The sequence below is a fragment of the Crassostrea angulata genome, chromosome 10 (genome assembly GCF_025612915.1).
Source record: "Crassostrea angulata isolate pt1a10 chromosome 10, ASM2561291v2, whole genome shotgun sequence".
Taxonomy (NCBI): Eukaryota; Metazoa; Mollusca; class Bivalvia; order Ostreida; family Ostreidae; genus Magallana; species Magallana angulata.
This window is the reverse complement of record NC_069120.1, coordinates 19,213,232-19,240,422: the sequence shown is the minus strand read 5'-3', so window position 1 is coordinate 19,240,422 and position 27,191 is coordinate 19,213,232. Positions and strand designations below refer to the sequence as shown.

At 33.7% G+C, this 27,191-nt stretch overlaps 1 protein-coding gene, 1 long non-coding RNA gene and 1 pseudogene across 3 annotated transcripts; all 3 read right to left on the bottom strand.

Moving 5' to 3' along the window:
• Positions 1-669: 669 nt before the first annotated feature.
• On the bottom strand, positions 670-2,393 carry LOC128165335 (ATP-dependent DNA helicase RecQ-like; annotated as a pseudogene).
• Positions 2,394-5,609: 3,216 nt separating this feature from the next.
• Positions 5,610-12,276, bottom strand: LOC128165342 (uncharacterized). Of its 2 annotated transcripts, XR_008241049.1 has the most exons (4): positions 10,544-12,276; positions 8,874-8,967; positions 8,156-8,344; positions 5,610-7,427 (listed from the first exon to the last, which is right to left on the bottom strand). It is a non-coding gene; the product is annotated as an uncharacterized LOC128165342 (long non-coding RNA). The 2 variants fall into 2 exon arrangements; XR_008241048.1 differs by lacking the exon at positions 10,544-12,276 and having other exon boundaries at positions 5,611-7,427; positions 8,874-9,950.
• A 34-nt stretch (positions 12,277-12,310) lies between these two features.
• Positions 12,311-25,749, bottom strand: LOC128165332 (multiple epidermal growth factor-like domains protein 10). The gene is made up of 6 exons (XM_052829751.1): positions 25,561-25,749; positions 25,175-25,235; positions 24,104-24,214; positions 23,774-23,926; positions 17,058-17,267; positions 12,311-13,988 (listed from the first exon to the last, which is right to left on the bottom strand). Exons 2-6 carry the CDS (start codon positions 25,233-25,235, stop codon positions 12,862-12,864), a joined length of 1,662 nt encoding a protein of 553 aa, XP_052685711.1. The 5' UTR covers positions 25,561-25,749; the 3' UTR covers positions 12,311-12,861.
• Positions 25,750-27,191: the final 1,442 nt, after the last annotated feature.

Here is a 27,191-nt window from a genome sequence, read left to right as displayed (position 1 = left end):
GGAAGTTTGACTGTAGTATTTCTAATAACACTGTTTTAAGATTGAGTTGGATACACTTCATGCATGTGCATGTATACACACCCTCACATATAATTTTCAAAAGTCCAATTCATTTATTCTTGGTATTTTGAGCCTCCTTAAATGGTTTAAATAATCAAAACATAATAAAAATGAAAGATATTGGTAGTTATAAATAATAAAGTGAAAACTATTTGTAAATATAATAATTTATATTCTGCTTTATATCATTTACATGAGAATTTACAAAGAGCATTTATTTCATGAGTTCTCATAAACAAAATAAAATATTTCAGAGAATTGTCACATTTGAATGTTTATTGGCAGATTGAAAGCTGCTTCTGCTCAATTCAATATTTATACGTTAGTTTACATCACTAATTGCACTAAATCAGATGTACAGCAAATATATATTAAATGCAGAAAAATCAACTTCCTCTAAATACTTGTATATACACACTTAGTATAATGCATCTATAAGTATACAATTATTACATGTATGGAGTAGTACTACAAAAATACGTACAAATACTGTACATTTATTTCAACATAATTTTATACTTAAACACTTTCAGATTTAATTATAGTTTTTGATGTATCTGTACTATAATTGTCACTGGACATGCTGGATTCACTTGAACTTTTAATATCTAATTCAGATTTATAAATATGATACATACTTCTAAAGGACTTGCAATTTTCTTCATTACAGTCACATTGCATATCACAAACATCACAGCATAAATATTTAACTAAATCAGCACTTTGAACAGAATTGTAAGATTCTAACAGTTTTTTCCTGCGACATGTTTCAGTGTTTTTTGCATAATCTAACATATCAATATCTAACTTACGTAGATGTCTACTACTGTAAATAAGTAATTCATAACACTGAGTGCCACCCCTACCAGCACGTCCTAACTGTTGTATGAAGCCATCTAAATCTTTGGGTGGTCCATAATAAATAACATTATTAACACTTTTGTAGTTCACACCCATTCCTGCAGCACTAGTTGCAATAAGTACCCTAATATGTCCATCTTTATTTTCCATATCCTCTCTTATTGCATCTTTCACCTGATCAGTTGTACAAGAATGGAACATTTCAATATAATTAATACATTCATTTAAGCTTACTTTAAAAGCAAAATACACATCTGCACATAATTTTATGCTCAGACAAAAGATAATATGTCGTGGGCATTCACCAGCCTGAACCATGACCATGTCAATCAGCCAAGAAAAGGTCACACAGATTTTTTCATTCACTTTTATCTTTTCAACAACAAGTTTAATGTTTTCTCTGTCGGGACTCTCCACAATTTCATGGAAGTTCACGAGAGCAAGCTTCTTTCTCAGCTTTCTCCTGCTTGCTCTGCTGGCTGTTGCTGTGATGACAAGTGCTGGACATGCTATCAAGGACCTGATTTCACCAAGTCTACCAAACCATCCCCGAAATGGCTCACTTTTTCCAGAACTTTCACCCCTGTAATAAGTCTTAATATTATAAAGCAATTCAAGGATTTATGAAGGCTTCTATATAAAGAAATGAATTTATTAAATTACTAAAAAATTATTTAAATTTCCCCTCTTCAAAGTCCTAGATAAGAGGAATTGAGTCTATTGTAAATTTGTATGTTTATACTTTTCAAAAAATAAAATTGATAACAAAATCAATTTTATTCTTAGTAGGGGTAATAATTATTACATGTACCAGTTGATAACCATGTGTGCTTCGTCTACCACAAATAGTTTGAAACTTGAAGATTCAATGAGCATGCTCCTCCACATGTCATCTGATAGTACAGCCTCAGGGGATGTGTACACATATGTTGTTTTGCCTGCTTTTATGGATTCATTATCACATTCCTTGTGAATGTAATCTGCATGCAACCCCAGTGACCTCAGATAGGAAACCTTTAAGAAAAAATAGTGTAGCTGGTGAAAATTTTCCAATCAATATTAACAATTTTTACTCCTTATCAAACTGGGATTGATTGCAAAAATCTTGATATAATGGATTGTTTGATGTTTTATAGATGTAATACAAGGGTGGATCCAGCACTTTTGGCATAAAAGGGGGGGGGTCTAGGGTGATGCACCTCCATTAAATATCCACACTAAGCATTGAAATGAATCACTAGACAGCCAGTTCAACATACAATATTTTTCAGCAAAATAGTAACTTCTATCCATTTTTTTATAGATAAACTTTATTTTCATTCATAGATCCTCGCTTAGTCTGATTAAATTCTATAAATTGCAGTAAATCAAAAATGCATGTGATGAATGTCAACACTTATAATTGAATATCTTTCGCATGCACTTATATATGTTAAGAGCATACCGTAAGAATGTTCTACAATAATTTAATTAGATTAGAATTAAAGAATAAAAACAAACCTGTTCTTTCATGATGGACAACAGGGATGGGGTCAATTACAATGGAAAGTAATTAATTAAATTACAATTACTTGCTTCAATTCTTCAATTAAATTACCATTACCATTACAAGAGTTTTCAAATGTAATTAATTAAATTACAATTACTTTACGAATGTAATTAATCAAATTACAAATTACATTTTGAAATTCATAAACATTTAATAAAACTATGATTTATCTACAACACATAATCATTTAAGGAGGTATGTCTATAATGTGAATAAAATATGTAACAATTTTTGGAAAGAAAAAATATAAATTTGGTTTTATTTTTTATTTCAAAACGCAGGTACCGGTAGTCACAATATGGAGGTGTCCCCTACCACCTTAATATTCAATAAACATTTGAAAGTCATATCCCCTAACCTACACCTATCATGTCAACTCAAGTATTTCCTGCATGCAAAACTATTAAATGAAAACTTTCTCCTTTGCATTTTTATACACTATTTTTTTTTCTTTATAAATACAATGCCAAATTACAGGTTAATCTCAGGTAGAGGGCAGACTATAATTGTTATCAAAACACAATTCACACCTGTTGTTCTCTACCTCATTATCAAATGTTTGCAATAAGGGAACACACCATGTGGACATGTTAGGCATCAAAAACTTAAAACCCATTTGAAGCCATGCATTTTAGCTCTATGTATTTTAGGCTGCATGATAGTTTATATAACACTGATTTTTTTTGTAAATTAAACAGTGATGTTTTAATCTAACTCAATGATAATTGACACACTAATTGTTCTAATAAGAAGGGAATTAAGTATTTTTTAAGAAAACAGAGATCAAGCAAATTATCAAACACATGTACTTAATTAAATTTGGGAAACTTATGATTAAATATTGAATCACTGAAAAAATTCATTCTGAAAAATATTTAGTATGATATATATAATAATAGTTCAATACTTTTTAACTACTCTTCCTCACTTGATCTTGTACCATTGATAGTGTGGGGAACAATGGGTAGTGGACAGCTTCATATTTATAAGTACATCAGTGTGTAATTGAAAGTAATTGAAAAGTAATTGGAATTACATGCCTTTTTTGAAATTAATTAATTAAATTACCATTACATGTAATTGAAAATTTGGCCAATTACACATTACTTTCAATTACATCAAAATTTGTAATTAATAACACTCAATTACAATTACAAATTACCATTACCCCATCCCTGATGGACAACAGCGGACTGATTATCTAGACCTGACAAGAATTATTTGGTTTGGCTAAGAAAGGGAAAGCTTGGTAAGTCATAGACTTTCCTCCACCGGTTCGTATGGAAAGCAAAACATCCTTTCCTTCCAACAAATGTTTCAGAGTCTGCGACTGAATATGTGTAAATTTATCGATTCCAAATAACGTTGGACTTCTCGAAGTTCGGGTTCCACCATATTGTGAGTTGCTCCAACTGGGATTTGCAACGCTGAATCTCATTGGACAGATTTTTCTGACTCTTTCCGTCAGAAAGACGCTTCATTGGTTAAAAGAATTTATGATTATTCATGTACAACGTGGGCATTTCCCAGTACGCAGCCACGGGTTTGTGGAAATAGAATGGTCATAAAACACGTGGCTTGAGACGATGAGAGCAACTCTGTCTATAGAGACAAACTCGGTTTACGACCTACTGCCGATGAGGTCATTACCGACGACGAGGTCAACATAACGGTAAACCCTGGCAAGTCTGTCGAGGACAATGGAAGCCGGTTTATTGGCCATACAGTATCTGTCGAGTCTTTCAAGCAGCCCAGGAAATCTATTGTGGAAGTGATGCGCATCAATATCAATTCAAGTGCGAGTCATAACATATATGCGTACCGATTTACCAGCCCAAACGGTTCCACTCATGAGGGTTTCGATAATGATGGCGAATTTGGAGCGGGACGAGCGCTACTGAAAACCCTGATTGACAACGAAGTGACCAACGCGCTGGTTGTTGTCTCGCGCTGGTACGGTAGTAAGATCGGTCCTCGAAGATTCACCGACATTAACGATGCAGGTATGAGTGCCGTAGAGAACATACATGTACCTGTTATTTCGTGAACTCATCAGTCGAGTCTTGTGCGCTCGTGACTCTATTGTTTATGCAAGCTCAAACTTTAGTATTAGAACTTCCCACTGAGTTCCCAATAATTATGCCTGATCTTTTAAAGGTAATCACGGTACAAAATACCATTTGCGTTGTTTTCATAAAAAAACATGTAAATATTTAACGTATTATCATTACTATATATATTCTCCCCCCCCCCCCTTTTTTTTGGTAAACTTGTATGCCTATCATAATACAATGGCTTTTGTAAAAAAAAAAAAAACCAAAACATGTAATTGACTCTATGGTTGAAAACTCGTTCGATTAATGGATACCCGTTAGTCAAGATTTTTTAACTTAAAATTTCAGCCATTTTTATGTGAAAGTTTATCTAACCGGAACGTATGTATACGGATCCGGTTCTGCCTTTTATTTTACTGTGTTATCTTCCGAGTATGAGTTGGAATGCACATGTAAGTAAGTTTAACGTTACTTTTTTTTTTTTTTTTTTTTATTTTTTTTACTAAACAACACAAAGATTATTTATCTGCATAACACAGGGTGAAGCAGATTTTATAGTCTATTATATCAGGGTTTTTTTCTCTTTAAGTCGGTCATACTAAAACACGCCTGCCGACGCCTGCTGTCGCCTCGGGAAATATGCTTGCTTGAGGGGAACTAGAATCTTGATGACTACCTGTTGCTTATAGCTACGTAGCAGCTACGCTGTTGAACGATAAGCTAGCCTAGCCGCTACACAGATATTTTTAATGCTAAGCATCAAATTCAGGATGGCTACCTTAGTAACCACTTTGAAACAAACATGAAATTTATCTTATATAGTGAGGTTTTGCTGTTATTATGAATTTTAACATGCATATGCCTGTTTGAAATTTCTTATAAACAAAACCCCATTAATATTTAATCGAAGTAAAGTACTCAGTTTGAGTATTAAGATGTACCAAGAACATCACACTCAGTTAATATTTAAATATATTTCTTAAGAAAACGGTTGTAGATTTGAACTAACAAGACAGAAATCTACGCGATCGAGTAAAACGGAGTTCGTGTATGAGTACAGGCAATCGTGATGGTTTTTATGGATAACTGATAGGGTGATGCTCCGTTTGACATGTTACTTGTTGACACATTAACACAATACATTTTTTAGAAATTAGAATGGTCATTTATTGAGGAAATAAATAACAAAGAATATTTAAACAGAGGAATGTAGCCAACTATCAATGCTACACTCCTGAAACAAAATACATGTATGCACAATACATACACAAAGAGAAATGTAGTTATAAAAAAAATACTACCTCATCATACAAAAAAATGTATATACAATAATACTGTTTAGAACCTAAACAGTCCAAAGGTTTAAACAACAGTACCATAATTAATACCAGAATCAAGTCAAAAAGTACATGATGAAAAAGATACAAATGTAAAATGTTAAACAGCGTCAAAGATGGGGCCATTGCCGCCACATATCAACACCCGTGACAGGTGTTGATAAGCCCCATCCATCACCCTAGCAGTATCGATCATGGTGATCATGGTATTATAAGGTACAAATTAAAACAGTTTTATTTGAAAGAACACAAAGAAAAACTGAACAGGAAGCCCCTGACTTCAGAGTCCAGTGATTGATCAAAATGCAAAGAAGTTAATAGTTGTTAGGAGAAAACAAGAAGCCCCTCTCTTCAATGTACAGCTATTTAGCAACTTATATGTAATATATGACACTAAACAAAATATGAAACCAATTTAGTATTGAACAAGGTGCTAAATATGTCCACACAAAACTTCAAAAGTATAAAAATTGACAGACTTGACCAGAAACCCCTGACTCAATGGTCTAGTTTAGTCATTGACACTCAAAAGCCAATAAAAACGGTTTGCTGCAGAATATGTAGAGTTACAGAGTTAAAACTGGGACCCTTCTGTATTTTTTAAAAGCTGTTGATTTCCATCTGCCCATGTTTTGAATCTGAATATCAGAAGCCCCGAGATCTGCTGCAGCGGTGGCTGCTCCTATACGAAAACTGTGAGATTGGTACCGCTCTGTGTCTAATCCGCAAAAAGCAAGGGAATTTTGTAGATTTTTTGTAAAACATCGGCGGGAAACTGGGTTTCCATCCATGAAAGAAAACAGGGCTCCATTTTGTGAAGCATGCTTTCTTATCTGCATAAAATATTGTAAGGCTCTAAGCGGACAGAGTAAAGGATTTTCCAAGTTCCGACTAATTTGAAGGAATATTGGCCTAATAGAATGTTTGCAATGGGATATTGTCAGATCTATTGAATTTTCCTGATTTGGACTAGCTGTAATATTTATGTAATTTACTAGCAAAAAATGCTGGTTTAGCTTCCCCGTTTTAGCAATTTCGCCTACTCTTAAGAATGCACTAAAGGCAAGCACATACATAGCATGAAGTAAGCCCTTAATAAAAGCTGAATTAATTACATGGGGAAGGGATAATATAATTTTTGACAAGATAGTGGGGATAATAGGCAGTCTTGCATCCTGCGAAGGTTTTATTTTAGAATAACACTGTAGGTGCTTTTTAATAATGAAATGTTGAGTGAGATCTTGATGGCCCCCAAGTTGGAAAATTAAACACAAAGCAGATATGTGTGGTCGAGCTGTTGTGATGCGGCTAAACCTTGGGGAGGGAAATGGGCAATATATGAAACTAGATGTGACAATTTTGGCACCAAAGGATTAGCTGCTTTGTCAATGTGATCCTGCAGGAATTGTTTGTAAGTTAGAAAAATGTTCTTGTATGATGACCTTGACTCTTCAGAAAGCGATTTGCTAATCAGAAAATTAGCTGTGGTCATTAAAGATGAAGGAGTTCTGGTGGGACCACCGTGGGTTTCCTGTCCATTTTGGGGTACTGGTCATTGTGCTGAATCTGTAAACGAGATAAAAGATCCGCAGCAGTGTTAAGAAGGTTTGGATTCTTCGATGTATTTTTATTTTTCACATGAACTACAGCTATATTATCTGAATGGAATGTTATGGAAGTATTTGGAACTGTTGGGCCCCACATTTCAATTGCTAAAACGATTGGTAAAAATTCTCTGACAGATATATATGAAAATTCAACCAACTAGCATCAAAAGGGCCATAAAACCACTGATGCCCAAATACATCCCCACATCCAGAATTACTGGCATCTGTATAAAGGTGAAGGGACTAGGAAGTATGGGTTATTCACGAGTGGAAAAGAGCTCGTCCATTAAAGTTTTTTAAGAAAATGGACCACGCTTGCAGATCAGCTCGAGATTCCTTATTTAATCTGCGATGATGGTATGGTTTTGATAAGCCAATGGTTAAATCAATAATTCTTCGAAGGAATGTTCTGCCAGATTTTGCTTTGCCCTGAACGATTTGAGCGTACGTCATTAAATGCCCTACATTTTTAGGATGCTTTTGGCAATAGATTGCCACAAAGACATGAAAGGCTTCTGTCCACCGAGGGAGGGTTTTAATTTTTGCTGTGTCATTTGTTTTAACAAACATAAGCTGGCCATTTTGTTTTTGCAGTGATTTTGGGGTCCACCCCTATGCCCACCTGTCTAGAAATGCCAGGGTTCGTTAAGGCTGGAGTGGATGTGTGAAGTTCTACCGAGGATGTACCTGGTGAGGTGATTTTCATCAAGGTGGATATTCCTGGAGCTAATATAGCTGCCTCCTGCGAAGTTTCATTTTTTCTTGAGTTAGGGATGCACTGTCGCACTGATGTTCTCAGTTTGATTGGGCTGCGTCGTGCTGTTTGGTTGCTGGTGGGACTTCCTGGTGCGACGGCGTTTAGGTGCGGAAGTCATCCTGGAAAAGACTCAACATTATGATTAAAAGAAAAACTATTTCGCTCGCTGCTAACACCGCGAATATAATTCATAGATCATGTATTACTTCACTACAATTGCAGTGAAAAACAGTGTTCAAAATATAGACATCTTCTCTAAAATAGGAGAGTTTCATTAGTATATATCATATTATTACTAACAGGGTAGTAGTTTGACCAAAAAACACTGCTACATGACTTGCTGCAAATAGCTGATGCAGCCAAAGCTACCAAATGAAGCCAGAGCTATAATCAATTTATTGGCCAGAGCCAAATAGAAGCCAGAGCTATTAGTCATAGTTAATTGCCATTTAGCGTAGCCAGAGCTCATAATATTAAATATCAGTGCAAGCCAGAGCTTGTACTTCTGAACAAAGCCAGAGCTTAATCAGAAATTCAGTGCATTATTACTGGTTTTGATATCAATCATAATTATCCTTAAAGCTTGCCCAAATAAAGCATGCTAATTCATTTTTCAAATGACATTAAAAGGTATGTGGCATACATTACCTTTAACTCTTGCAAAATGTCCAACAAAATTAAAAAGTATCGGGGTAGAACGTGTAGTCCAATCTACTATACCGGAATACTACTATACAGGTAGCTAAAAAGGAAAATATGATTGTTAATTGACTATAGTCTACTTATGGTAACATTCAAAACAGGAACAGTTAAGTCATCAAATGTAGAATGACCAAATGACAATATTCTTTTATATATTCATTTATATATATTCTATTTTTTTTTAGTAAAATTGTTATAAGAAGAAAATAATTATACAAAGTTTGGAATGAATAAGATCATCTGAAAATAAAAGATCATGATTAATGTTGAAGTTGAACCCAGTGCATTTCATTAAGCCAAATGAATGCTTATCATATGTTCACATTCTAATTATGTTCTCCTTCGTTTCACTCATCCAAATATAAAGTATTTCTATTCAAAGTATTTTATAAATGACAACAACACAGGTGTTAGAGCGAGCGAGCTATCAACCAATTTATTCGCCGTAATATACAATCAGCACGCGACTTTAATAGCGATGAACTGGAATTAGGCCCAATAATTGTATATTTCCAAATATATCTATAAAATACAATGTAAAATTTATCTATAAATACATATCAAGTATACTTCATCATACGCACGGGTACCTATAAACAAAAACAAAAAGTCGTGTTCGAAAGGGTTGATTGCTCTTCGATGACCTGTCTATACCTGATCGGTTCTATATACATGTATACTACAGTCAAACAACTACTTGTATAACTGCGCTAAAAGAAGTAGTCCGCGTAAAAAATACAACTTACCGAAATTTATAACAGTCATATAAATAAACCGAAAAGCCAGAAGCACCCGACATCATGGCTAGAGGTTTTATTGTTCTTATTTTTAAAAAGGATTCCCCGCATCTGTCGGTAATATTTCCGCATCACAAGTGAGTTTAGGTGTATCCCATACAGGAATATATTGTCTGTACAATTCGTAAAGCCTTTTAGTCTCTAATATATAAAGTTAAATTCTGCGCACTGTTCTTTTAGCAAAGCGTTGGCTTTAAGTAATCTGCCGTGTACTCTAGAGCACTTATATAAGGTGTTACAGGTCTGTGTGTAGTCTGATGATTGTCACCCTTGTCAATCACGCTATTAAGCCAGGTATAGTTATGTCCACACTATATTCTACACTGTCAAGATCATTACCATTGAAGTGAACTATCAGGTGGACGGGTTTGATACGTTGAGTTTCAGAAGCGAACTCCTGTAGATGGCGTGGGCTACTGACTTTCGCTCCACCAATTCCAAAGAAACTTACTTGAGGTAGTTGTTCGATATTAAATACTTCTGATGATGATCGGTTGGTTTCTATGAATGATGAAATCTCCGTACATGGGAACTGCAAATGCATAGCGTTGTCATTGTGTCATTGTTGGTCACGTGATCTCTTGTTTACATTGTGTAATCTGCTTCACAGTCCAGTTTATAGATTTTGAAAGCAAATAAGGCTTAGTCTTAAACTATACAATTACTAGAAACGTTATAAGAATCACCAAATGTAATTCACAGTTAATTCCCGAGTAACTTCAATGTCCGAATATAGATTTCGGATTTGAGTTTACATCAAAGTCGAACGATCGAAGCACCATTCGATGAAAAAATGCAATGGCCTTCCAGAATTATTACCTGAGTCTTTAATCAGGTTGTATCCTCTGGTCACATGTTCCCTCTGCTACAACAATCTTGATATATGGTATCAATTAAAGCTCACAAAAACACCAAAAAAACCACACTTAGGCTAGATAGAAGGTTCTATCGTTAAAATGACAGATGTCCTACGGACCCGGTTTAACGATAGAATTCGACCCATATACTCGCATCGTAGCAAATAAATAGATTACATCGCGCTGTATCTTGCCTAAATTTTCATATGAATGGTCTCAAATACCTACAATGTTGCTCTTTTATAATCCTATGTTACCACATTTTCTGTTTTTGCAACGAAATCACTGTCACTTTTAACATCACGTTTGAAAATTCGCTGTTTATGGTTGCCATGTTAATGATAAAATACAAGATATCCCGAGTGCGATTTCCGACATAATGGCAGGCAAATTCAAACGTGTAATTTAACAAAATGCCTTGGTACGACTCATTAAATGGATATTTTGTGGACTAAACAACATATGCATATTCAAAAAGGTTTGTAATGTATAAAAATGTGTTTTTTCCCTGCAGATTATTTTTAACAGACTTAAAATCGACGCGAAGCAGATCCGCTTCGCAGCTGCTACATTGCAATTATATGGGACGAATTCTTACTGTAACCTGAGCGTAGCCTGGTCACGGTAAGATTATTCTTTTTACACCAAGGCTTGCTCCAATCTCCTTTACAGAATAAAAACAATGGCGAAAGACGCTATCTTCTAGTGCATGCGCAGACAATGTAAATAATACTAATTAAGTCATACACAAAAGGCGCCAAATACAAACTAAATAAAGAAAATCATAATCCATCAACCTTTTAATGTTCATAAATATGTTTTTATTAAAAGTTTCTGACAAATGTGTTGTTTAGCTGTCATATATAATTTAAGAACCTATAATACAATGTTTATAAGTTTTACTTCGTATATTGTTCTTTGTACTTGTGTGGACTTTGCATGGATTATTTCTTGATTGATCAAAACTAAAGTTAAACTAAGAGCACGAACTTCACGGACTTAAACGGACTGACCCCACAGCCATATCTCCAAGAAGTACTAGTTACATGTACTTAAACACTAACCTTCACTTGCATAGAAACATAAGCTGTTCCTTTAGTTTTGCATTCTGGTCGACAATATTGATAATTTATGTATTTGAATAACTGTTGATTGATAATTAATTAATCGATTTAGAGGCAGGTGTAAATATATAAATAAAATGCTTGAACTTTTTTTTAAATTTTTATATGGGCTATGAAGGTGCATGGCAGCATTGCAGAATAAAAATAACATTACGGGCTGAGACAGTTTGAATATTTTTTGCACTGCTAGCTATCTTCTAACTGACACATGCTACATACAAATATCGTGAAAGGGTGTACATGAAAACCGTAGTAAAAATATACAACTTTTTAAAACTTTCTTTTCTGCACAGACTGCACTAGTGTCGGATGATGTAGCGCTTCCATTTAGGAGACTGCATTAAGTTCCCGGTGACGGTAATTGTTGTACAAATTGTAGTACACATGTACCATCTATTTAGCAGATGAGATACTCCCGCTTTTTGTTATACCTGATCATAAAGACCTTTATTTAAAAGGTTGATAGACTATCAACATTAGTTTCCGAATTGAAACTGCAAAAAGTTTAAAGAAATTCTTTATTATTCATCAAACTTTTCGTATTATTAGTCTGAATATTAGTTTCTATTTTTTTTTTGGGGGGGGGGGGTGTTTTTGTTTTTTCGGTGACCTTTTTTTTCCTTACGCATAGACGCGCGTTTTCGTTGCTGGAAACTTTTTTATTTAGGATAGAAAATTATGCAAATCATCCTTACCAAAACACTCAACAATGGGTAAATAAAGATTGTCAGGACTTGCCATATAAAACATTGAGATATGTAAATATAAAGATAAAATGTTATTATTTATACGGGTTATGAAGGTAGTGAACATTGAATAAAAAAGAATTTCATTGTTAAACTTACCTCGGATCAGCAGTTTTAATACATACCTGAAATTTTCTCTATCTGTACAGTCATACTATCTATACCAAACACGTTGTAAAGCCACGCGTCGAAGAATTCAAATATTGCGCGATAATGTTATATCGTCCGTAAAGACCAATTTGATAAAGCTAAGAAATGTTCTTATAGAAACATTTTCTCATTATCTTACGTTTGAATTCGATATAGGATGTCAAAAGATATGATGCATATAAATTTTTTAGATTTGTTATACATAGATAGAGAATGCATATTCATAATAAAAGCGAAAAAATGAAAATTATTGGGAGAATTTACGTATAAGATTTGCAGTTTAAAATCAATTTTTTTCTTCTTGAACATTTATTACATAATTTCTCATGACCATTCTCACCTTCAAAACACACGGATGAATTGTGACAAGTCCTGCACCCGCTCGGACAATCCTGGTCACATCTACTGCCATATTTGCCGTCGTCACATCCATGTACACAATGGCCTGTTATATCGCATGTCCTGTTCAGACAATCTTTGTTACATGTTAGGTTACAAGTGTCGCCATAGAAACGTTTAGTTTTACACTCCAGACATTTTACACTTGAGCTACAAGATGAACAATAGTCAGGGCATTCAAAACAAGCTGATCCATCTAGATACAATGGATCAGCACAACGTTGACAAACAGGAACATTGTTGACGAGCTCACATTGGTTACAACTTGGAACAGCGGCACTACAAGGACTATCGCAGTGACTACCAAAAAAACCATCTTCACACCCATTCACGCATGATTGATTGCTAAAACATTTCAAGTTTTTACAAGTTCTGCTACAAAATTCTGTACAATATTCTCCATATCTACCAGGTTTACAGTTCTGACATTTTCCAGTAATCTTGTTACATGGTTTACTTGAGTCACAAAATTCGTTACATTTCTTATTGCACGAGTTCCCAAAATACCCTACAGAGCACAAATAACAATCACCTGTTTTAATGTCACACGAACTGTTTCCCCCACAACGGCTGCAATTTGATTCACATTTTACACCAAACCATCCATTTTCACACCTACTACAGTGCCCCGTTTCTTGAAGACACTCATTCTGTGCACAGTTTGATTGACATTGCAACGAGCAATTTGCCGAATAAAAGCCCGGTTTACAAAAGCATAAGCCTGATGCCATGTTACAAGACTCCAGACACCCCACAGCACAACGGTCTTGGCATTTCACTCCATAATATCCGTTGTTACAGCTGTAACAATCGCCTGTATTCGAGTCACACAGGTTTTTAATACAATGCAATGGACATGTCCTGTTACAAAACCTTCCCCAGTAACCAATTTTACAAACGCAGTCACCTGTTTCTTTATCACACTGTTTGTTACATCCTGCTGAGCAAATCCCGGAACAATTTTCGCCGTACGTGCCATTTGAACATTCTACAAATGCAAAATCAAACTAAATAAGCTGTACGCTGTTTAAGGTACCTTGCTACAACAATACTTATATTTTATGACACTACTTAGCGATTTAGCAATTTTCATGTTTTTTTAAACTGTATATATTAATCAAGTAATTCAATGCTGGTTTAAGAAACTTCAAACTAAATGAGCTGGTCGCTGTTTAAAGTACCTTAGTACACCAATATTTATATTGTAAGACACTACCTCGCAATTTCGCAATGGCAATTTTTATGTTTTGTTAAACTGTATCAATCATATTGATTGAATATCATCATTGCTCAGTGTTTAAAGTGTCGGTATAGTGGACCGCAGATTACGAGTTCGAATCCGCCTGGGACTTTTCTTTTTATATTTTTTTTAAAATCATAATTTATTAATTGATTATGAAAATAATACTCAATAGCCTCTGTTGCTAAAATTTAACAAGTATCAGTGAAAAAACAAGAGGCCCAGGGGCCACATCGCTCACCTTAGCATCAACTGCCTTAACTCTGATCAAATTAACATTACATTATCAAAATCAAAATATCTTGTACAGTAGATCTTGCTAAAAAATTTGAAATCTGCCAATTTTTATCCACATAATTTTGTTTGGTAAATACCAAGCCCCTTTTTATTGTTGTACCTGTAAGAAGATTTTTCTCTACTCCTTTACCACACCCCCCTATTTTGTGGCCCCACTTTTCTCTAGGGAATTATGGTTTCATCAAACTTTAATCTGTACAACATGTGCTTTCACACAGGTTTATGCTTTTTGAACTGAAAACTTTCCCAGAATATTTTTAAAGATATTCTCTATATATTCCTATGTAAAAATTCATCCCGCCATTGCGGCCCCATCCTACCCCCAGGGACTATGATTTACCAAACTTGAATGTACACTACCTGGGGATGCCTCCACACAAGTTTAAGTTTTCCTGACCAAATAGATTTTTAAAGATTTTCTCCATATATTCCTTTGTAAAAACTCATCCCCACTGTGGCCTCACCCTACCCCCGGGGACCATGATTTAAACAAACTTGAATCTAGACTATCTGAGGATGCTTCCACTCAAGTTTGAGCTTTCCTGGCCTAAAAGTTTTTGAGAAGAAGATTTTTAAACCTTTTCTCTATATATTCCTATGTAAAAATCCATTCCCCCATTGTGGCCCCGTCCTACCCCTGGGGACCATGAATTGAACAAACTTAAATCTACACTTCCTGACGATGCTTTCACTCACATTTGGTCTTTCCGGGCCTTAATATTTTTTTTTAGAAGAAGATTGTTTAAAGATTTTCTCTATATATTCCTGTGTTAAAACTTAGCCCTAATTGTGGCCTCACCCTACCCCTGGGGACTATGATTTAACAAACTTGAATCTACAGTATCTGAGGACGCTTTCACGCCAATTTGAGCTTTTCCGGCCTACTAGGTTTTAAATGAAGATTTTAAAAAAGATTTTCTCTAAAATTTTCTTAGTCAATTACTCGTAATAAAGTAATTAAAATTAATAAATACTATTTTTTCTTAACGCGGCAGTTTTTGTTTTACGAAGGTTGATAACATTTTTTTTTTCTTTTATCGACATGTTTATTCCGTAAGTTACACTCTTTTCCATCGATGTCTCTGGTGTATTTTTGAAGCGGCTAATGATTGATCTCTTTTGATTTACTTGGGCAGACATATACCGTTACTTGAGAACAATTTGTGTTTCTTCTAAGTTATTTATTGTTTGTATAATCAAAACTTTAATCATATCAATAATTATCTTAAGGCGTTTGTTTTTATAATTATTAAACTTTAATTGTTGATTAGGCAAGGACAATGACTCAGTACCGTAGAACATTTCACATTTGATTTGCCTAAGATAATACGGAGCTCAACTATACGTAAGAGTCACGAGAGAAAAAAAGGAAATTTAAAGCCAGGACATTATCTAACGGTAATTTAGATGAAATTCTTTCCTATTTATTTTAAATCAAAATTAATACATCTAGTATAAGTTATCATACGTTTTTAAATGTTCTTTAATTTAAGATAAGATCAATGTAGCAGTAACATTGTTTGATTTAAAAAAGACTCACAGTTTCAAATACGCTTAAATCATCGAGTACTCGACCATCGCTCGACTAAAGCTTCCGATTAATCGACTGAGCCAACCGAGTAAAATTGACATCCCTAGTTATAATATATGGTTTATCTTATACATGTATTCAAGCATTTTGACATATTTTTTTATTTGTTTAGACTTTGGCCTCCTGACAATTCTTGGGCTTCACACGGTTGATGTAGGTTTATCATCCATTTGATTTAGATCTTCTTGAGAACTGTAATGCTCAATATGTGAAATGATTATACTTCGACAAAAAGGGGTTAATGATAAACAGAATATCCAGGGAAAAAAACTATTTTTTTAAAGAGAGGATCTGTTAGACAGCATTGTCCATATATTTTATAATGTATATTATTGCTCAGGTGAGCAATGTGGCCCATGGGCCTCTTGTTCTTATAATGTTCAATTGATAAAAAAAAGTAATACAAAGTATTTTTAAAATGGTCCTTAATGAAAATCTAAATTGATTTTCAAATTATCTTTTAATTGATTTTTATGTATCTTTAGGAAGTCTAACTCATTTAGAGAATTGTAGAAATGAATTGGGTCCGTTGTCCATTAGGTCCGATATCCTTTTAAATTTTCATGAATTCTTTATTAAAACATAAACTGGGTCGCCATGTTTACATCTTCTCATTCACACAAATACTATTTAAATCATTGCAAAACTATTATTGATAAATATACATGAAATAGTATATTTTAAAGCATCAATATAATATAGTTACAACTTCTTTGAGTTCATTAACATAATGTGTTTGAAAAAAATGCTTCTTTGGATTTAAACGAATAATCGTAGTCAAATCTTCAATATTGAAATGTCATTATGTGTTTTATGAATGTTCATGCATGTTATAAATTATTAGTTAAAAAATAAAGCAGATAAAACCTATCTACAGAACAATATTAATTTGACGTTAAAGCATACATTTACATGTTAATTATACATACCGAACCGCTCAATTTCGAACACTTTTAGGGTTGTTCTTGGTAAACTCGATGCAACAATTTCAATGAACTTTCCTTGAAGAGGTGTATTACACGTGACGGTGACAGTTTTCTTCATGCTGACATATCCACTTGTGAAGCTGCTACATATTATCGACTCAGATCTTCTATATGGGTCAGATTTAACATACACCGTGTACATAATCTTTTCTGCTACAAAATGAAGAAAAACATAAAATCAGGAATCATACGCGAAAGAACAAGTTTAAAACAATTTCATAAACCGACAAATACCGTGGATTCTTAACTAGCCGCCTAACTAAAAGTCATTTTTTTAAAGTTGTCTAATAATGGTTATTTTTTTATAACCATGTAAACATTTATGTATATTTTTATTAAATATAAATGATTTGGACAAACAAAGAGAGATATCTTTGTAAATTGGGTTAGAATAGCTCATTTCATAATAGAAAATAACAGAAAACGGATTTTTTTAAAAACATCTCCCCTCCCCCCTGTGAAACAAAAATTAATTTTGAGGGATTTTAATTATTGTTATTTAGCATATTTTTACCAAAGGGTTTGTTGTTTCACAGGGGGGGGGGGGGGGACATATGTCTACAGACCGAAATACTTTCCAAAAAAGAATTTTGCTTTGTAAATTTTCAGCAGATATGAATTGAAATGAAATTTTACTTTAATTTGTACCGTAAATATGTTAGCATTAGGTTTTATGCAAATATTGGCAGTTAAATAATATTTTCCTCACTCATAGAGACCGATTTCAATGAAATTTTTTTAAGACCCCGCGTTAGCAAAACTTTTGTTTAAAAATGAATAATTTGATTACAAATTTTATTTTGATATAAATTGATTAGGACTTGATTATACTTTTAAGTTGAAAACTTAGTTTTTGAATATCTGACAGAAATACCGAAATATTTGAATGTAAAATGTAGGCGGGAAACGGCCGTTAGCGTTCGCAGTTCTTTACGTTTGCATTATATGGTGGCCAAAATTCAGTTGAACAGCTATAAATTTTAAAAGCTTAATATACTTATAGATATCAAACTGAGTGCCCCCAAAAAATGATGCCAAATTAAAATGAAATTATAGTACATGATATAAAGTTAACATAGCAAATGTTTCAAAATAATGTCAGCATTGAAAAGGTTAGAGACCACGGTAGATCTAAATACAATACTATAGAATTGATAGGTAACCTTTACAACCTTGATTTTGACAATTGTTATGTATGACCAACGATTAAAAAAACTAGAATTTGACATTGAGCCTGTTCGTGGTGACAAGAAAACAGTTTATTCCAGGCTAGGATCTTGTGATACTAAGGAACGTTGTGCATCTTGTAACACAGAAGCTCGAGTTCTAATATATCTACAATAAGTATCAGAGGACTATCTACCCAAAACTTTGATAATACAGTCCTCTATATCAATAGAAGCTGCAGTAGTAGCAGCACCAATGCGGAAAATGTGTCCATTATACACATCTGCATTGCAACAAATACAAGTTAAAACATGCTTAAATGACGAAAAAAATATCAACTCTTGTCAAAGGATTACCATTTTAATTTACAAACAATGGACTTTGTGGTGAACAAGACAAATAATTTTTATCTTGATTTTAAACATTAACAGCATATAGAGAAAGGAGATGATATTGTCTGTAGCAAACAATTTTATGATGACCCCTTCCTAAATGGGTCTGTTTTCGAGAGTTTTAGGTTAGAAGAATGTTAATCAGCAACTTGCTGTTGAATCGCCGACATAGCGGTATCCAAAGAATTATCTTTGGTTTTGTTGCTGTTGTTCTTTTCTGCCACCAGATTCAAGACTGTATTTTGCAGACCTAACACTTTCTGCTGCATGCTTTGCATGGTGTTAAGCATGCTCTAAATCATGTCGTTGTTTGCGGCAGCCATGATTGATGACGAGCTAGATCTCGATCCTGATGAAATTTCACGAGCTTGTCTTTCGATTGGGCATTTAGAGGGGTGTTATTTTCCTCTATGATGGAATCCAAATTCGGAGGAATGGTATCGGCAGTCGTGGCTTTGTCATCCAACACATTATTGTTTATCTGAATATCGGCATTCGTACTAGGGGACGTTCTGTTCTCCATGTAGAGTTTTTTTTCATTTCTACTTTCCTAATGTTCGCAGGAACACGGATTCCGAGGTTTGATAATTCACCGATACACCTTTGTACATGTATAGTCCAGTTGTTTAAATTACCCTCGTTCTATCGATTTGAAAGCACAAAATGGCTCCGATTTCGAGAGCGGTCAGCCATTACTAATAGTAAATTGATCCTCAGCGTCTGAGAACCACATTTTCAAGAATAGTTTGGCTATTCAATACTGTAACTTATTCACACGAAGTTCATCACATAACACGATGTGTACTACGCATATGGGTTTATACGTACGATATACATGTAATAATAGAAAATACGTGAAACGGGCCGAAGATATATCGGGGTTAAAATACAAACTTTAGTGCACTTCTTGTAGCTTAATCTACACTATAAATAGCAGCCAATCAAATTGCAGCAACACAATTTTTGACACGGGGATGATTAATATGTAAGAATATGTCAGATCTGAGATAATACTTTTTTCTAACATAAACTTGGCTTATACCATTAGCCTCATTTATATGAAAAAGATAAATTGGCGTAAATACAAATCAAACTAGTATTATTAGCTCACCTGAACCGAAGGTTCAAGTGAGCTTTTCTGATCACCCGTTGTCCGTCGTCCGTCCGTCCGTCCGTCCGTCCGTCTGTCCGTCCGTCTGTAAACTTTTCACATTTTCTACTTCTTCTCAAAAACCACTGGGCCAAATTTAACCAAATTTGGTACAAAGCATCCTTATGGAAAGAAGATTATAAATTGTTGAAATAAAGGGCACAGCCCTTTTCAAAAGGGAGATAATTGCGAAACAATAAGTATAGGGTGCATGTCTTTAAAAATCTTCTTCTCAAGAACCACTGCACCAGAAATGCCAATATTTACACAAAAGCTTGTATATATAGTGAAGATTCTAAATTGTAAAAATTGTGACCCTCAGACCAAAACTGGGGCCCCAGGCGGGGTTCAAAGTTTAACATAGAAATACATAGGAAAATGTTTAAAAAATCTTCTTCTCAAGAACCATTGCACCAGAAATGCCAATATTTACACAAAAGCTTGTATATATAGTGAAGATTCTAAATTGTTAAAATCGTGACCCTCGGACCAAAACTGGGGCCCCAGGCGGGGTTCAAAGTTTAACATAGAACTACATATTGAAAATGTTTAAAAAATCTTCTTCTCAAGAACCACTGCACCAGAAATGCCAATATTTACACAAAAAACTTGTATATATAGTGAAGATTCTAAATTGTAAAAATCGTGACCCTCGGACCAAAACTGGGGCCCCAGGTGGGGTTCAAAGTTTAACATAGATATACGTAGGAAAATGTTTAAAAAATCTTCTTCTCAAGAACCACTGCACCAGAAATGCCAATATTTACACAAAAAACTTGTATATATAGTGAAGATTCTAAATTGTAAAAATCGTGACCCTCGGACCAAAACTGGGGCCCCAGGCGGGGTTCAAAGTTTAACATAGAAATACATAGGAAAATGTTTAAAAAATCTTCTTCTCAAGAACCACTGCACCAGAAATGCCAATATTTACACAAAAGCTTGTATATATAGTGAAGATTCTAAATTGTTAAAATCGTGACCCTCGGACCAAAACTGGGGCCCCAGGCGGGGTTCAAAGTTTAACATAGAACTACATATGGAAAATGTTTAAAAAATCTTCTTCTCAAGAACCACTGCACCAGAAATGCCAATATTTACACAAAAAACTTGTATATATAGTGAAGATTCTAAATTGTAAAAATCGTGACCTTCGGACCAAAACTGGGGCCCCAGGTGGGGTTCAAAGTTTAACATAGATATACGTAGGAAAATGTTTAAAAAATCTTCTTCTCAAGAACCACTGCACCAGAAATGCCAATATTTACACAAAACACTTGTATATATAGTGAAGATTCTAAATTGTAAAAATCGTGACCCTCGGACCAAAACTGGGGCCCCAGGCGGGGTTCAAAGTTTAACATAGAAATACATAGGAAAATGTTTAAAAAATCTTCTTCTCAAGAACCACTGCACCAGAAATGCCAATATTTACACAAAAGCTTGTATATATAGTGAAGATTCTAAATTGTAAAAATCGTGACCCTCGGACCAAAACTGGGGCATCAGGCGGGGTTCAAAGTTTAACATAGAAATACATAGGAAAATGTTTAAAAAATCTTCTTCTCAAGAACCACTGCACCAGAAATGCCAATATTTACACAAAAGCTTGTATATATAGTGAAGATTCTAAATTATAAAAATTGTGACCCTCAGACCAAAACTGGGGCCCCAGGTGGGGTTCATAGTTTCACATAGAAATACATAGGAAAATGTTTAAAAATCTTCTTCTCAAGAACCACTGCTCCAGAAATGCCAATATTTACACAAAAGCTTGTATGTATAATGAAGATTCTAAATTATAAAAATCCTGACCCTCAGACCAAAACTGGGGCCCCAGGCGGGGTTCAAAGTTTAACATAGAACTACATATGAAAAATGTTTAAAAATTTTCTTCTCAAGAACCACTTCACCAAAAATGCCAATACATGTCAATACATACACAAAAGGTTGTATATATAGTGAAGATTGTAAAAATCGTGCCCCCCGAACAAAAATTGGGGCCCCAGTAGGGGTTTAGATTTTAACATATATAGGAAAATGTTTTAAAATCTTCTTCTCAAGAACTATAGTGCAACTGTTTTGGATATTACTATGCATACATGTACATCCTTAAATAATGTAGATTCAAAAAATTGTAACTCCCGGACAATTGATGGGCACCAAGAGGGGTTCAAAATTTAAACATTTTAAAAAACATAAAGGAAAAGTTTCAAAATTTTCTTCTCAAGAACTACAATGTTTTAGTTTGTGGAATTTCTATGCATGCATCCTTCGCTTATGTAGATTCCTAATTGGTAAAATCATGACCCCAGACCAATACTGGGGCCCCAAGATGGGGTCAAAGTTTATTATAGAAATATAAAGGTAACATGTTAAAAAATCTTCTTCTCGAGAACTACAATGCTTCAATTTGTGAGATTACTATCATGCATACAACCTTGGATAATGAAGGTTCGACAGTTTTAAAATAGTGACCATTGGACTAATACTAGGGACCCAAGATGGGTTTAAAGTTAAATGTAGAAGTACCGGTATATATGGAAAATGTTTAAAAATCTTCTTTTCGAGAACTACAATGCATCAATTTGTCAGATAACTACGTAAGCACCCTCAAATAGTGTAGATTCGAAATTAAAAAAGCCGTGACCTCAATCTAATACTGGGGCCCCAAGAGGTGTTCAAAGTTTAAATTAGCATAGAAATATCGAGGGAAAATGTTGAAAAATCTTTTTCTAGGGAACTATAATGCTTCAGCTTGTGAGATAACTATGCAAGCATCCTTAAATAATGTAGATTCCAAATAATTAAAACTTTAGCACTGGACTAATACTGTGGCCCCAAGAGGGGTTCAAAGTTTAACATAGAAAGATATATTGAAAATGTTTTTAAAAAGTTTTTCTCGAGAACTATAATGCTACAGTTTGTGAGATTACTTTGCAAGGATCCTCAAATTGTGTAAACTCTAATGTAGTGGAACCAAGAGTTATCTTTCTTGATGTTCTGTATAGTCTGAGAGTTATTCCTCTTGAAGTGGAACTCTTCTCTTCTTTTTCAGGTTGTGTACGTGCGGTCCCACCGCAGTGCTACACATTTTAATTCCTATGTTACTATTTATGTTGTTCAAGCCAACCATAAACCTCGGACCATAACTGGGTCCCCAGAAAGGGGTTCAATGTTTAAAATAGAAAAAGCATATGCTACGAAATGTAATGTTACAAGGAACTGCTGTTCAGGTGAGCGATGTGGCCCATGGGCCTCTTGTATATTATTATATTATTGATCCTGCAATTAATTATTTGATTGAGATGTCATCAAAACAATTCGTTAAGATCAATGTTTCACATTCAGCAGTCATTATAAAAATACTGTCAACGGACTAATGAGGTTGTTGGATTTAACTTATTTTTATACATGTAGAATTTTATCATTTTTACGTTTAGCTCAAATTTATACATTCTAAAGGGCAAAATTGATTACACATATTTATTAGACGCAAAATGTAATATGTGGGGTTTATTACATTATGTGTTATGATTACGTTTCGCATTTCTGCAATGCTTCTTGCTGACAATAGAAATAAAGACGGCAATAACGTGACGAGTTTCATACAATAACGTTGCCACATTTAGGTCCATGGCACAACAATCATTGATTAAATGATGTTTCCATATATTCTTTCCATGAAAAATGACAATAACAAACTCTCAACTATCTCAAAAATCCATAAAACGAAATACCAATTTCATAAATTTTATCCTATTTGCTGCTTTTAAAATAGCAAAACTAAATTTTATTTGTACATAGGCATGCGTCACCAATTAATACGATGCTTATTTTCATATATTTGAAACTCAATATTTAATTTCATAGTTATTCTTTACCATTTTATGCAAATACATCATTTCAATTTGAAGATACATTGATATCATGTGAATCGATCTACCTACCAAGTTCAAGGGTAACGTCAACTTGACGAAGTTCGAAAATAGTTTGGAATTCAACGCGTATATATGGAGGAATGCTGTTATCCTCAACATAAGTATCAAAATCGCCATCCAAAAGTGTTGTATTCTCAGAAGCTTTGTCGTAAAAAGTGTTAGCTGAAAGAAAACAATATTATGTAAAAAGAACTGATGAAAGATGTTTGCAATTTTTACGAGAGTCAAAAACATCATGACATGTAAAATAATACAAGTTTTGACCATGGTTGTTTATACATACTGTATAGTATACTAGTGTATATTTAATGTATTGAGTCATCTTTTAAATAATACTACATTTTTGGCAATGATTGATTATTGATCCGCTCCATCCAGGTAAACAGGCGTCACATCCAGAAGTACAGTTGCCACAGTGACAGACGCATGTACCATTGCTAGTACATTGGCCTATATAAAACAAAATGTAATACCCTTCAAGTGTTTTCCAATCGACAAGAACTAAATTAACAGCTACAAAAGATTTTTATTCTTTTATTTGATGCATTTGTAAAATAATCAATTTAAGTTCACTTTTTTTTTCAAGACATTTTAAATGAAACTCGCCACGCGATTTACGCATTATCAAATTTTATTAGTGAGTCAGAGTCGACTAATGATATACACGATATGAAGGACAATACTATTAAAAATTACAAAATATGTCTTCAATTAGATAATTCTAAATACTCAATATTTCTTATATTATCTTGTATAGCTTGATGAAAATACTGACATCTTTTGCAAATTTTATCAAACCAGCTTAAAATGGTCTTCTTTTCCCCATTTTTCACATGTAATCATGGCAAACTGGTCCCCATCGCCACTTTTGTCTTAATTCTTTATTCATATTTACCAAAGTGTACCAAAAATGTATTATAAAAAAACAAGTTAATCTGCATGGTCACCAAGAATTACATAGACTCAGAATGGTTTTAGAACTTGAATTCAGCGTAATGCGTATCAAATGTACATTAAAATCTTATGTTCAGACCAAATCACTGTATGTAATTTTGACAATACATACATGTATATATGTGACGTACCTGTAATAATAAGTCCTTTGATATTATTTTTCGACATGAAATTTAAATTTTATTCAAATACATGTACAGTTATGCATTTCTCTAGCAAATATTAGAGCTACATTATGTGTTATAATAAATTATTTCACAACATAAATGGCAGTGGGACCTGTATTTCGATATCGATCATAAAAATCACAAAGTTTCAGTAACAGAAAAAGCTTGATCATTAACGGATAAAAATTAAAACTTATTATGTAACAAATAATAATTTAAAACAAGGACAAGTGAATAGTAAAGTATTGGAATTTTGCTTTTATTAATCGATGATAGATAATGAACTTACCATGAATAACTTTTGAAACAAAGAAAACTTGAAATATTAGCAGGAAAGCAATCGACATCATCTGTAATTCAAAACAATATTTGTGATTTTCTTTTTTATTTTTTTAAAATCATTACGTAATTACATCATCTGATGGATAGTTTAACATTATTTTATTGTTAGGATTTACATCAAAACCCCTCGTATACCATAACTTCCTGAAAAAACCCACATTGTTTACAACTTATGTGTACATACATATAAATTATTTAGAAGTAGGTCGATTGACTTTGTCTTCAATGTCTGTACTTAAAAAAATGTATATGTATAAAGACATGAATTTGATAATTATGTATGATCAAAAATACCTTTCCATTAACAAAAGTTTATAGCTTAAATAATCATACCTTCTTTTAGATAGTTCTAATTGGTACGTTGTTGACAATCCAGCCTCCTGAATATCTATTTTCACTTCATAAAGTTAAAGTATCATTCCTAAATCATGTTAAACTATTCACAAATTATCATGTATGTAATACCTTCCAAAGTTTAACGGATATGAAAACAAAACTGCACATATATAAACTAGAACCCTTTCATTTTTCTAATGGTTAGTCACGAGGATAGTGTTACTTTCCGTTTTCCGGTATATGGGTATATCCCTCTAACTATTTTTAGAAACTAAGTAGTGCCTTTAAGCAAAATAGTTCCTATACTTGCAGAGTATATATACATTTATTGGGACATTTTAAATCAAAATGCTTGACACATGTCAGAAAAAAATATTTGCAATTTTAAAAGCAAGTGTCAAAATTGCATTATCATTTGAAGAAAAGAATTAAAATTGTTTGATGTACACCCTTTCCAAAACTGTGAAATTCCCTAATTTAACTTTCATTTCCAGGATTTCTCAATACAGATGCATTTTGCCGGAAAACGAATCTGACTTCACACCACGAAATTTTAACGGGAAAGAGACAATTTGATGAGCTTTCATTCGAGAGGTCCCTCGTTGCGGAACGAAAATTAGCAAAAAACCAATTTCAATTAAAGAAATTGTGATTTGTAATTTATTTTGAGTTTTTACATAAAAGAAAAAAATGTATGTGTGTTTCTACTTATATATGAGTTTAGAAGAAATTTTTACAAATTTTGAGACCAGATATCACTTCGGGTTTTTAGTGCGATCATTTCAAGCGAGTAAAAGTGAAAGTAGAGAAGCAGAAAGTGTCCGGTTAGGGAAAATACTTTATTCAAGCAGTGTCCAGCTATCTAAGATTTAGTTTGCTTTGTAAGGGAATTGTATTACTGTCTGATAGGTTCCAATTCTATATCTATGATTATAGATTTGCATTAAATTTGAGTAAGAACAAGATACGGTATTAGCATTATTTGGCCGCAGAATTTACGATACTTTCAACGTCTTTGTCTGCGTTATTGAAGTTGTGCATTGTACTATAGTCTGTCCCAAGATTTTTATGCAGCACATTAGGACGATTTTTATAAAAAATACACTTACCTGTGAAAGAAGTGTAATTGAAATAGTTGAAAGGGATACTTTCAAAGATAATTTCATTGACACAGTATCATCTTTCACTCGAAAAATTCACAGGAACGAAAACAGATTCCTTACGGAGATTTATAATGGGGAATGTTTACATCTTTTCTACATTCGGAATACACTCGGAATACATCGCGCAGTTTTTCAATGTTATCATCCGGGCTTGCTGCAATACAAAATCTCCGTAGACATCACATTTTTTAGCATTGTATTGAAACCTGATAAGCTCACAGGGGCGTTTCGACTGAGAAATCTTGGAAATTTTTCATATTTTTGAATGAACATCGTTTGAACCCTGGGGTATTTATAAATATCAAGCAATTAAGCAAAATGTGAATTATAATTATGTTATTAGCGAAATCCTACAGGTACTAAAATGACGTCATTTTTCATTATGACGTCACTAATGTGCGCTAAACATGGAATCCTCGTTTAAATACGTTACAATATGATGTTTTATGAGTAGTTTTCGTTAAA